At 40.7% G+C, this 12,513-nt stretch overlaps 2 protein-coding genes across 3 annotated transcripts in view; one reads left to right on the top strand and one right to left on the bottom strand.

The window, feature by feature from the left end:
- cep104 (centrosomal protein 104) overlaps positions 1 to 12,513 on the bottom strand; it is a 79,611-nt gene that overhangs the window by 63,537 nt on the left and 3,561 nt on the right. The window contains exons 1-5 of one of the 2 annotated variants that reach the window (XM_080764098.1): positions 8,881 to 8,964; positions 5,909 to 6,035; positions 4,743 to 4,916; positions 3,046 to 3,184; positions 1,053 to 1,115 (exon numbers count right to left, since the gene is read on the bottom strand). In XM_080764098.1, coding sequence (XP_080620224.1) covers positions 1,053 to 1,115; positions 3,046 to 3,184; positions 4,743 to 4,916; positions 5,909 to 6,021 — 489 coding nt within the window. In that variant the 5' untranslated portion in view covers positions 6,022 to 6,035; positions 8,881 to 8,964. Of the gene's footprint in view, positions 1 to 1,052; positions 1,116 to 3,045; positions 3,185 to 4,742; positions 4,917 to 5,908; positions 6,036 to 8,880; positions 8,965 to 12,513 lie in introns of those variants that run through there. The other variant, XM_080764097.1, reaches the window with a different exon arrangement.
- LOC308315179 (large ribosomal subunit protein eL42-like) lies at positions 11,237 to 11,577 on the top strand. The gene has a single exon (XM_080763019.1). It carries the CDS (start codon positions 11,250 to 11,252, stop codon positions 11,568 to 11,570), a length of 321 nt encoding a protein of 106 aa, XP_080619145.1. The 5' UTR covers positions 11,237 to 11,249; the 3' UTR covers positions 11,571 to 11,577.

Below are 12,513 nucleotides of genomic sequence, written 5' to 3'. Positions count from 1 at the left end.
GCCTATGTGCACGCGTGGTTACAGTATATGTGTGTATGTGTGCACAAAGCTCATCATAATGTGTTTGTTTTGTGTGCATATTAATTTGTCAGTGTTTGTGTGTGTGTGCATGCGGTGCGTGCGTGCGGTGTGTGCGTGCGTGTGTGTGCGTGCATGCAGTGTGTGCGTGCGTGCGGTGAGTGTGTGCGTGCATGCAGTGTGTACGTGCTTGCGGTGAGTGTGTGCGTGCGTGCGTGCAGAGTGTGCTTTAAGCTGTTCTCTCCCCTCCAGGAGCTGTCCGTCTTCAGGTCTATCTGATTACAGCCGCTAACTAAAGGCCTCCTGTGTGATTACACACTGCCTCTACCCTCTGTGTTTTATGACTACATTCCTCACACATACACAAACACATACACAAACACACACATACATGGAGTGGTGGGGAAAAGGTACTCAAATGTCTGTATCAAAATGTACCTAAAGTACCAAAAGTAAAAGTACTAATTGTGCAGAATGTTTAAAGTTTAAAGTTGTCAAGTGTATAATAATAATCTTTTGAAAATATCAGATCTACAAGCTCACAATGTGTCGCATTGTGAGCTTGTAGATCTGATATTTTCAAATGGCCAAAATGTAGGCTATATATATATATATAGGGCTGAAGTGGTTAACGCAATATTTTCCTCTGAGATGCATAGTGGAGTAGAGGTAACAATTATACAAGTAAATGCACTTACGTATGCAGTTACTTCACACCCCTGGTCTGTACTAAGTTGAAGACCCCTGGTGTATGATTGTATTATACAATGAATTATAATCAGGCCCATGTTGCAGTGCTAAAGAAGGCTGCACCTGTCATAGGGTTTGAAAACCAACTGATTGCTAAACAAATCAAACGTGTTATGAAATGTAACTGTCAACATAATTGCAAGGGTGAAAAGTTTCTTCATAAACTTAAATACAACAGCACCCCCAGCTGTTGTAAAGACGTAAGTTCAGCATTGAGTGACGTCAATGACAGACAGAGACAGACACAGAAACAAACAGGTTTTTTGGTTCACTGGTTCACTTACAATTGTGTTAAAAGCATTGGAGTCCACAGAATCTCCCAGAACATTAATGGCAACCAAAGCAACCTGTAAAACAAAATGTAAAACAAATTAAGGCGGTTGAATGAAAACTGTTGCGTGGAAAATCTGAAATGAAAGTCTAATGTCCAACAATATCGAATGAGAATATAGCCAACTGTTTTCCGAAACATGCGAAATTGCATCTGAGCCGGTCTACGAGTCAAGTTATTTTCAAAGCTGAGCACCCACTGCCTCAACCAAGGGCAGTTTCCAGGGGAAGTGCACATGCTTTTCTTTCTTTACTAATATAGAATGTGCCTTTTTCAGTTTTCGCCGTGAAAAAGACAAAGTCAGATGACATGTTACTTGGTAATTGACACCTATTACAAAAAGTATTGTCAAGCCATCACAAAATAACAAATAAACTGTACTGACTGTAGTAGTAGTTGTAGTTTACACACAAACACAAATCACCATTATACCATATGCCTCAGATTACATTTGTAAAATAATGGTGACAACAAAAAGTGTGAAAGTCAATCATTATGAAACCATCCCTAAACATTAATTCAAATGGAATCGTGACCTTGAAGTCGAACTGCTCTCAAGAGCCTGAATGGCAGCTATTCATTGCAGTTACAACAGAGCCACTAGATGGCAGAAACGTGCTTTACATGTTTCCTCACATGCAAAAAAAACAAGTTCTTTAACTTGAATTCACAGCCATAAAATAGAAAGTAAACATTGAATCATGGATTTAGATATTAGAGAACGGTGATGATGCCTTAATACAATAATATTAATAATAATATTGCACAGTAAAATCATCAGTGTTCTGTTAACTCTGTAACCACCAGGCTGTTAACTCTGTCACCAGGCTTTCCACCTCAGAATAACTGAGAATGTATAAATACAACCATTTGAACACTAGCTCTAGAGTTAAAATAATAACACGCAGCACTTTACTGTGTGATATGTGTTTAACATTACATGAATGACATCGGACTTAAACAGGGTAAAATCTTTATGGGAAATTTTGATTGGCACGGCCACTGCTATGCCCTACACAAGTGGTTTTCAACCCTTTTCATGCCGAGGCCCATTATTTATTGGGCATTTGTGCCACGCCCACGGACCACCATTTTATGAGATTTAGCCTAAAGAATATTTTGTTGTCGTCGAATAAGATTTTGTCCACAGTTCCATGCTGTATTGATGTTGGTACCATTAGGAGCGATAACAGGCAAACGTTGATCAAAATAACAATTCTTCTAAATTCTCCAAACGTGTAGACTTCTTGTAAATTAAGTAATGCAGATTATTTATTTTTTTACAATAATTTAGCTCTTGAGATCTAATAAGGGTCCATTTCTCCATAATTTAGCTCAGGACAACCTGGACCCCCCTCAAGGACCACTGGTGGTCCCTAGACCAGTGGTTTCCAAAGTGGGGTGGGGTTTGGACCAAATGGACCCTTATTATGGGTCTGTAACTCTGAGTGTACTCTCAGAGTTAAATTAACATTGATTTTACAATATAAATTGGGGGTCCCAGCGATAGAATTAGAAATGCCATTAAATGGGGGTCCGTAGACTAATGCATGTCAAACTGGGGGTCAAGCCTGAGGAAGACCGAAACGTTGCTTCTTAAATAAATGCTCTGAACCTAGCAAGTGGCGGTGTGCGGGTGTCCCTCCTTTCTTCATTGTATATGCCTCGTCATCATCGCACCTGCTCCAAATTACCTACCGGGTGTGCGGAAGTCATCTCTCTATAAACTGGGGGTCCTTGAAAAACGGGTTGAGAATCACTGCTAGAGCCGTAAATATCTTCTCTCATGGGGGTCCCTGGCATTATCTCTTGAAATGGGGGTCCGTGGGCTAATTAGTGTCAACTCGGGGGTCCTTGACATGAACAAGTTTGGGAACCACTGGTCTGGTGTGTCTGAAACAGTGGCATGGGTGCATCCTACTCCTCCTCCTCACGTTTCAGCATACCTGGCTGTAGACATTGTAGCTGTTGACGTGGTTTGCGTGGAACGTTATTCTCAGGTAAGTTCCAATAGCATCCACATGGACAGACTTGAGCTCCCGGGCTTTGAATCCTGTCTTCTCATTGTCTGACAGAGAGACATACCTGTAGGGAGAGTACAGCACAATGTTGCTTTTAATAATAATTTGGCCTCATCATTATGTAAAGGATAATGTCTGGCTAGCTGGTCATTGTTGAGAGTCTGTGTGTTGGTTTAAAAAATATATTGAACCAAAGTAAAGTATTAGAAAGTGCTTCGGACAAAACCTCTTAACTCCATTAAGCAACTAACTCCACCACCTCTCCCCCTCTCAATTGACAATATATAAATTCACAATACCAACTTTGATGAGGCAGTATTGCATTGATATAAAAATATATGGTTTTCCTGAAAAATGAACATTTTGGAGTTGATTGGTTTCAAATTTGATTTGGTTTCTTCCCGACATGACAAATATGTAAGTTCTATCAGGTATATTTCCATTGTACAAGCATATACTAATGTCATCATTCAATCATAACTGATTTTTTTTCTCGTAGGATCAATAACTGTCTGTCTGTAAGTATAGGTAATAAGAACCTGCTAGATTTATTCGCGCATTAGTCTGATTTGTGGGATTCATAGATATGAATTAAATACGGTAGTACAGAATAGTACATAAACGCCCTATTGCACTGTTGCAGTGTTCACAGCCACTTACTGTGTTGGGGGACAACACAAATATGTTCATCTGTGTGGCATGCTGAACAATTCCGCTTCAAACAGAGAACGCCGTGCCATGGATTTATTGCTGTTTGACATGTCAGCACACAGGGTTGCTAGGCTTGTAATGAAATGTCCCTTCTATCATTTTCTATTGTATGGTTTGGAATGGGAAATGACATTTTAATATGAACGCAAGGCATTCCCAATCAATTAAAGATATGAAATAGGCTGTGGTCTTGATGGAAACTACTCCAAGAGTAGTTGAATTTTTGTCTTTTGTTATTACTCCCACAGATTTTGTCCAAACAATATATAGAGCCCTGGGGTATGCCAGCTCGGTCAACAAATTATATAGGGTTTCAGTGAATAGAGGTCCCGTCTTCCACAGAGCTCTTGAGGAGTTGAACCAGTGGTTGGACCTGGCTGACACGCTGTAGATGTTAACTCGCCTAATACCGGTCCGTACTGTTCAAAAAGATGCGATGCAGTAAAACATGAATGCATAAAACAGGATTTATTTGACTTCATCGTCCATTTCTTTCCATACACAGATTGGGTGAATGAATTATTCTTTCAAACATTTTGCCCCCAGCCACACGTTTGAACAAAGGTAACCAGCAGTCAAAATAACCATTGCCCTTCTGGATCAATCCTCCCACCCATGACAGTGAACTTGACACTTTTATACAGCAGAGCACCACCCCCATGGTCACACAAATTCATTTTACATTTCATACCCATTTGGCTCCTACACAACCCATTTTGGGGCGGGAACCCATTTTGGTGCATCATGTCGTGCTTTAGCTATTGAAAAATAGCAGATCTACAAGCTCATAGCGCGCCACTCGGTGGCGCGCTATGAGCTTGTAGATCTGCTATTTTTCTATAGATCTTTAGAATCTGATCTCAGGTCAGAATGGGTTAAAGTTTAGTGTTGGTGACCGCAGTGAGTCTTACCCCAGTCGGCGGAGCCGCCCAGGGGACCCGGGGGTCTGGGCCCCTGGGAGTGACTCTCCAATGTGGAACTCCACCTTGGCTGATATCAGGTACTGGTGGGCCAGTAGCTGCAGTTTCCTCACACGGCAGCGCTCCGCCAACTGGAGGGTGATGTGTTGGGGGTAGGGACACCGCCTGGACACAAACATTGCATGATATAAGCTGCCATTGTTCGCATACTAGCAAAGGGGTCAGCTGTCAGAGTATCTTCACAGGGAGTATCTATAAGGGAAAGCATAAGGTGTGTTTACTGTATAAGTGTGTTGTGTGGAATTCATTGTCATAACAAAAACATATATCTCAAACTAATATCTCCTCCTAAGCTTTAATAACTTTTCACCTTAAACCCAAAATGGAAGTATGCAAACAGAAACATTAATTAATTAATTCATTTCCTGTAAGACTTCGCAATTTGATGCAGCCCTAATGCATGGCTATAGGCGTGATTCATACTCCTACTATTTTAGAGCCGAATAAAAGTCGGTTCGGCTCTGTAGAGCCTACAATGTGACGTCATTTGAGGTTCGGGGGGGGGGCGGGTACCGTCATAAAGTCGTCTCTTCGGTGCTACTGAATATTTCTGACGAGCCAAAATCATTTCGGAGTATGAATCGGCCCTTAGTTTGTTCAAATTCTGATACAAAGCACAACCTTAGCAGAACAGTACTGATTGACAGCATCGAACAAAAGACAGAATGGTAAAACCTCAGGGAGGTTGAGGGAACCAGCTGGGCCTGGATTCTACCTGCTCCCCACAATGATGTAATTTGCCAAGAAATGTGTTTAATTGTGATAGAACCGTTTATAAAATCAGCCATTGTACCTGTGATGTATCGTTGCATTTTATCTCTATGCACGTACTGTATATGCTCACTTCAGTGTTAGGCAAATAGGCAAAAACCTATTTTAAACTCAGTCTATTTGAAAATAGCCGATCTACAAGTCAAGCTCACAGCTATTTTTGAAAAATCTTGACAAAATTACTGTACTTTTACTGTAATTTGTCTGTACTTTAACTCAGGTACAATTTGAATAGAGGACGTTTTTGCTATTTTGAGTATTTTTATTTTGTGGTATTGATACTTTTACTTAAGAAAAACATCTGAGTACTTCTTCAACCACTGTACCTTGGGGATCTCCAGCCATTGACAGTCGGTGCATGGACCATAAGTTCCTTGGCACTGAAGTTCTCCTCATGACCAGAAGAGCTGACCACAGTGAATCCAATCTTCCTGGGCATTCCTCTGACAGAAACTGGGCACGGAACAAAACATGGAAGCATTGAAAGGTTGGCCCATAATCCCAACATAAACAGCTTGAATGTAACCAACAGACTTCGATGAATTGAATACAGCACACAGGACCACAATGGAAACGAGCCATAGTGCTTGCTTGGGTTTAATCCTTTTTAGGGATGTACCGATGAGACATTTTGGCCGATATCGATATCCGATAATAATTAATTGCGGTATGGCCGATAACGATATAACCGATGTCGATATGATCTCATTTTGTATTAAAAAATTATAATAATTCCATTCTGGAAAAAAAGGTGAAAAAAACACTGAATTTAAAAAAAGCAAAACATAAACCGCTTGAATGTAGTATATTTATTTAAAAATGTTCCAACTTGTTGACTCTTTTGAAAGCTTCCCCAGAACACACTGATAGAATTTCCAGCCTTCATCCTAACAAAAGGCTTTTTCAGGCTTTTTTTAATTTAATTTTTCAACACAACTATTTATAAAAAACAAAAGAGGTATAGGAGCGCGCCGCACACCAATAGTGAGAAGGTGCTGACCACGGGAGACAAGACATGAAAGAATAAAGAGAGGACACACAGCTCGTAGTCACGAGCTGTGTGTCCGGGGTTCAGGGTACGGCAGGGATGGTAAAACTGATCAGATTTATAGAGATTGGGACAAAGGTGCACTATCAGGGTCAGGGAGTGTCCTCAATTTGGCCAACACCCAAAGGGTTGCTGGCAGCATTTATGAATATATTTATACAGCAAAAAAACATCAGCATGCAATACGCCGGCGGTCAGTGCAAATATAATGTATATATATTTGCTAAATACATTGAAATGTTAAAGAGTTTTAACTGTTTATTCAGTTTATTGACTTCCATGGACCCAGACAAGACTGTCCAGTAAGTAATTGCGAACGCAGTGAGCACTTACTATGAGACTTAGCAGATCATGTCTGTGTGTCCGTGTGTCTGTCTGTCCCGCTATCCAAATATGGAGTGTGTTGCATCAGCAATCACTCAGCTCCATATATGGGCACAAAAGGGGCCAGGTCCACTCAGCTCCATATATGGGCACAAAAGGGGCCAGTGATTTGTTTGTTGTGGACCTTGCCCCTTTTGTTCCCATATATGGAGCTGAGTGCGTTCGCTTCCCGCGTTTGCGCGTCTTACTCGTTTAAAGAGGGAGTTTTCCATGTGTCTATGAGGTGACAGTACTTCATTAGACACCCTGGAGTCGTTTTTATTGCGAATGCAGTGAGCACTTACTATGAGACCTAGCAGATCATGTCTGTCTGTGTGTCTGTCTGTCCCGCTTTTGTGCCCATATATGGAGCTGAGTGATTACGTCACCATGACTCAGCCATAACCATATAAGGAGTCCCCAAAGCAGCTATACGTCCAAAACCCAAATATGTACGAGCTGCGTTCGCTTCCCGCGTTTGCGCGTCTTACTGGTATGTATTAACTTTGTATTTAGGGGTTCTTCCTGGAGGTTGAACCTTTGACAGTCAAACGAGCCAATGAAATAAACAGTAATATAATGACAATCACACTATCAGCCCCTCCCCCAACCCCTACCCCTGTATCATACAACTACAGATGTGGATGCGGCTTCAGTTCAGGACCTCAGGTGGATCATACACCACCCCCTATGATCACCACCCATCACCACCCACCAGGCATACTTAAAGGACCACAATTTTTTTCTACTCTGTGTCTCATAGGAGGGCTGTGGGCAGTTCAGAAACCATCTTCCAGTGAAATCATCGATGGGGAATACAAGCTAATAAAAACTGCAGGCCTTCTAGTCTTGAAAAGTTGCAATGCGAAAATGGAAGCCAACTTTTTTTTTTAAATAATCTTGTTTAAAAAAATTATCTGCCTAATGATAATGTCACTGGAAGACGGTTTCTAAACTGCCCACAGCCCTCCTATGAGACACAGACTGAGTAGAAAAAAGTTGTGCCTTTTTATCATGATTATTAGTGAGGAGAGGACCTATGAAGATAGGTTGAAAAGTGGTGAAGTGGTCCTTTAATGAATTGGCGCGCGTGCCCAGATAAAAACAACATTTTAACAAATACTGTACACTTTTTGGGAAAAATTATACCTCCTTATATAACAATAAGACCTGATGATCATGTTTTAGGGTGGAAAAAATAATGGCACTGGAGCAATATCTGGCCAGCTCCCCACATAACAAGAAACCAAAGGACTGTCTATCTGAACTATTTATTAATACTAGGATAGCAATAAAATATACTACTATAAAAAACAGGGTTAGTTACCTAACACATCCAGAAATACTGCAATTACGAATTAAAATTCGCTGAAACTGTTTTGTTACAACTTTAGTTATTGATGATGAGTCATCAGATAGCAATCAAGCCAATCATCATTGATGACTGCTATCTGATTTAAGTGGACATTCAATCTATCCACCCATGTTACTTTAAATTACCGCACTTAAAATAATGTAAGTGTAAATAATGCTCAAGCTGATTATACACTGAAACAGAATAGGATTAAGTGAGAAGATTAGATTACACAAGGCGGGCATGGCAGAGAGACAGCCAACCATTAAATTACACCGTGACTAAATGCATGTTAGTTCACTTCAAAAGCAAATCAACCTTGAGTAAACTAACACTAAAGGAACTCCTGTTGCAGTTCTGGATGACGTGATGATATGCAGCCCTTATAGCTTCGCCCGTTACCTTTTTGGAACTGGATTATGAACATATAGTTACATTCATGCAAATGTCGTGACAGCCTCCTTGCGACATAAAACACCCGTTGAGGAAACATGCTGTGAATCAACACGAGGCTGTTTTAGAAGACATCTTACCAGAAACATCACAAATATGTTGACAGCTCTCCAGCAGCAGAGTCTCATGTCATCTCCATAACCACCAACGACAACAACCAACTCTACACAACAGGGGCCGGAGAGACATGCGCAACTGCGTCGTCGTGAGCGTCAGACGCATAGAGGATTGTGGTTAATGTAGTTTTGCTTTGCAGTGGTGGAAAAAGTACTCAATTGTTTTACTTAAAGGGATAGTTCAGATTTTTGGAACTTAAGCTGGAGTTCTGCTCTGGTTTTGGTCAATATTAAGTAGTTCCGGTAATTTTGTGTGTGTGTGTGTGGGGGGGGGGGGGGGGGGGGCGCATGCAGTAAAAGTAAATTAATTCACAAAACTAATGTAATTTGTATTGTTGACCTATTTCTAAAAATATTAGCAACTTTCGTTCAACTTTGACCCCTCTATCACATAAAACTATTTTTTGGGCGTAGTGATATGGACACAATACAGTTCCGTGTGAAACGGTGTGATAGTCTTGACATCATGAGACTTCCCAGTAACTGACAACATTAAACGTCATCATCAATAAATTAAAATACAAATGAAATCTTCTACATTACTTATGCATGGTCAGGGACCACATGTAACACCTTCATGGCTTCACGGACCACCTGTTGAAAACCCATATACATGGCCAACTCTTCTCCCTTCTGGCTCCAAAACTATGGAATGCACTTCCCATCAAAATAGGACCGTAGCCTATACCCAAGTTCCCTCATGCCCTTCCCTCAGCGCTATGTCCGTATATATACTGTATTTTTTTATATACACAATTTTAAATATATAGTTTCAGGATGACATGCTCAAGTCATTAATATGTTGCAGGAGATTTGTTGTATTGTGTAGGCTATATGCGATATCGGTACCTCATTTGTCATGGTATGTGTGAGTCAAGTCAAGTGTCAAATTACAATTACAACTAAATCATAATAACACTCAACAAGCATAATTCATGGAACCCTTGATCCATAGACCTCCTCAGCTCTGATCAAGGTTGAGCACCCTAATCAAACTACTATTGTGACACACTGCATTCCTTTAAATCCTGACATGGCCTTCATGAATCATTCATCATGTACTTTATTATCTGTTTTGAATCTCAGGTATATGTTGCCATTGCATATCAACATAGAGTACAGTACCACACTTTAATGGACTGACACCAGCTATTTAAGTTGACAAACACAAAACTAGTTTAGCTTGTAGAACTTCCTGTCTCCTCATGTCCCCAAGTAACACAATCTGAAAGGCCATCTGCAATAACCTAATATGAACTGCGCACCCATTCACCTTTGCAGCTAACTGTCCCTTTCTCGGACTGCAACTGTAATTAGGCCTACTGTATAAGACCCATTTATTGAAATCCCAAACATGGAATATACTTGGACCATGCATTATGCCACATATAATGCCTGTCTCAGGACGGCCACCTGCCAGTATACAGTGGATAACTTCCCAGTCTTGCTGGGTAAGTTGGGTAACTATATAGCTAACTACTTTAACCCTGACATCCCAATTTTGGGCATGTCATTATAGGCTAAGAAGAAAGGACAATTGCTGATCTACAAGGTCACAACATGCCGTAATGTGTTGTGAGCGTGTAGATCGGCTTTTCCCCAAAAAATATGTTTTGATAAGTGACTTATTTTAAAATGTGTAGCGCAGTGGAGACACTATGACACGTCAAGAGTCTATTAGTACTGTAGGCTATACATTTGTGTTCTGGTAATATCATTGATCACTTGTTTTGCTTGTCCATGGCAAAAATAAAACATTAATGGAAATGTCGATCACATTCACAAGCTGGCATAGTGATGCCCCCTGGTGCAGATAGCTGCTGTACTACATGGTTATTGGTAGTGGCGGCAATACTAATAATGTATTGGAACGAAGCAAGTTGGAAATGAAAGCCCCACCCAGACTGTACATTATGTCTGTGTCCCTTCTATGTATGTAATACGCCTCTTGATGTTTTGTAGCCTACTCATACCTGACGAAGACCCACAAGGGTCGAAACGTTGTTCATTAAAGAATTTTCCTGGGAGCAGTGAATCAGTGTGCGGACATCCCTTCCTTTTCAGTGTCCCTTCTATATGCCCATATATGGAGTTTGTCAGGCATGCCCAAATATGGAGTCTATGCAGACATCAGAATGATGTCAGAACATGCCAGATCACAATGTGACATCACTATGTGACGTCATAATAAAATATACATAAACCACCACAGTAGCCTATAGTTGTTATTGCTGGGAACGACCACAACAGTGTCAGTATCGCTTCTCTGTCTTTTGGCTAAAGATTAAGTGTAGTATCTGTTGTTATCTTCTCCTCTGCATTGGGTCGCAGCCATGGTCAATGTACCGAAGGCCCGCAGGACTTACTGCAAGAAGTGCAAGAAGCACCAGCCTCACAAGGTCACCCAGTACAAGAAGGGCAAGGATTCTGTCTACGCACAGGGTAAAAGGAGATATGACAGGAAGCAGTCCGGTTATGGCGGTCAAACAAAGCCTATTTTCCGCAAAAAGGCCAAGACCACAAAGAAGATTGTGTTGAGGCTTGAGTGCATGGAGCCCAACTGCAGATCCAAGAGAATGCTGGCCATCAAAAGATGCAAGCACTTTGAGTTGGGTGGTGACAAGAAGAGAAAGGGCCAGGTCATCCAGTTCTAAGATCTGGTGGTTCTTAGAGTTCCAAGAGTTTTGTTTTCAATAAATGGATCAAATACAAATATAGAAAATAGTATATAAAAGTATATAAAAAAATAGTATCAGTTTAATATCTGTTACGTCCCCTACTCGGGGACCATATATTAAATTGAATTACACTTTTCTTTGGGAAAAGTGCAGACATCTCGCCGGACATGTCACCATTAAGGTCCCCGAAAGGCGTGTCAGGCAAGTCACTGGACAAGTCGCCCGAGGCGGAGAGCTCTCCCAGAGGCATATCCCAGTGTTAATGATGTATATTATTTTTGAGAGATGTATGTTATGAGAGAGAGAGAGGAGATATTGTAATGTACTATTTCTAGTTTTACTCCCAAGAGCCATTTTAGCCTCCTGATTGTATCCAATGATGTCTACTGAGGGGCGTGGTCAATGTCAAGGTTGGCAGGGTATTTAATCAGGTCTCAATCAACCAGCAGGTGTTGCTGACAAGAGGCAAACCGTTTTCGGACTGTGTTTAGGAGGCTGTTGTTTGTATCATTTATGTTTTTATATTGCATTTATTTGTATGCTGCAGAGACAGATAATAAATCCTCATTATACCAACTCTACGCACATGTTTGGAAATCACTTTCTGGAAACTACAACCCGACTGTCAAACCAGTAGTGCCACAAATTTAGGATTTTGGCGCTACATTAGGTCTGAAAACTGTTTGCCTGCTGTTATGTAGTTGTAGTGTACTATTTCCAGTTAAATAAATCTAAAAATCTAAATCTAAATATTGACTATAACTTCACACATAAAATATCTATACAGATGCTTCATTTTTAAGCAAGCTTTATAGCAGTGGTTCTTTTCATGTCAGGTTCCATTATTTATTTGGCATTTTGAGCCTGCATGGACCGCCATTTGATGAAATTTAGCCTCAGACCCAAAAACTTAAAATGG

Source organism: Protomyctophum bolini, assembly GCF_963924005.1.
Source record: "Protomyctophum bolini genome assembly, chromosome: 5".
Classification (NCBI taxonomy): domain Eukaryota; kingdom Metazoa; phylum Chordata; class Actinopteri; order Myctophiformes; family Myctophidae; genus Protomyctophum; species Protomyctophum bolini.
This window is presented reverse-complemented; position numbering and strand designations above follow the sequence as displayed.

What these genes read in the sequence shown, in the direction of transcription:
- LOC308315179 (XM_080763019.1), top strand. Translation starts at nt 11,250, where the DNA reads ATGGTCAATGTACCGAAGGCCCGCAGGACTTACTGCAAGAAGTGCAAG.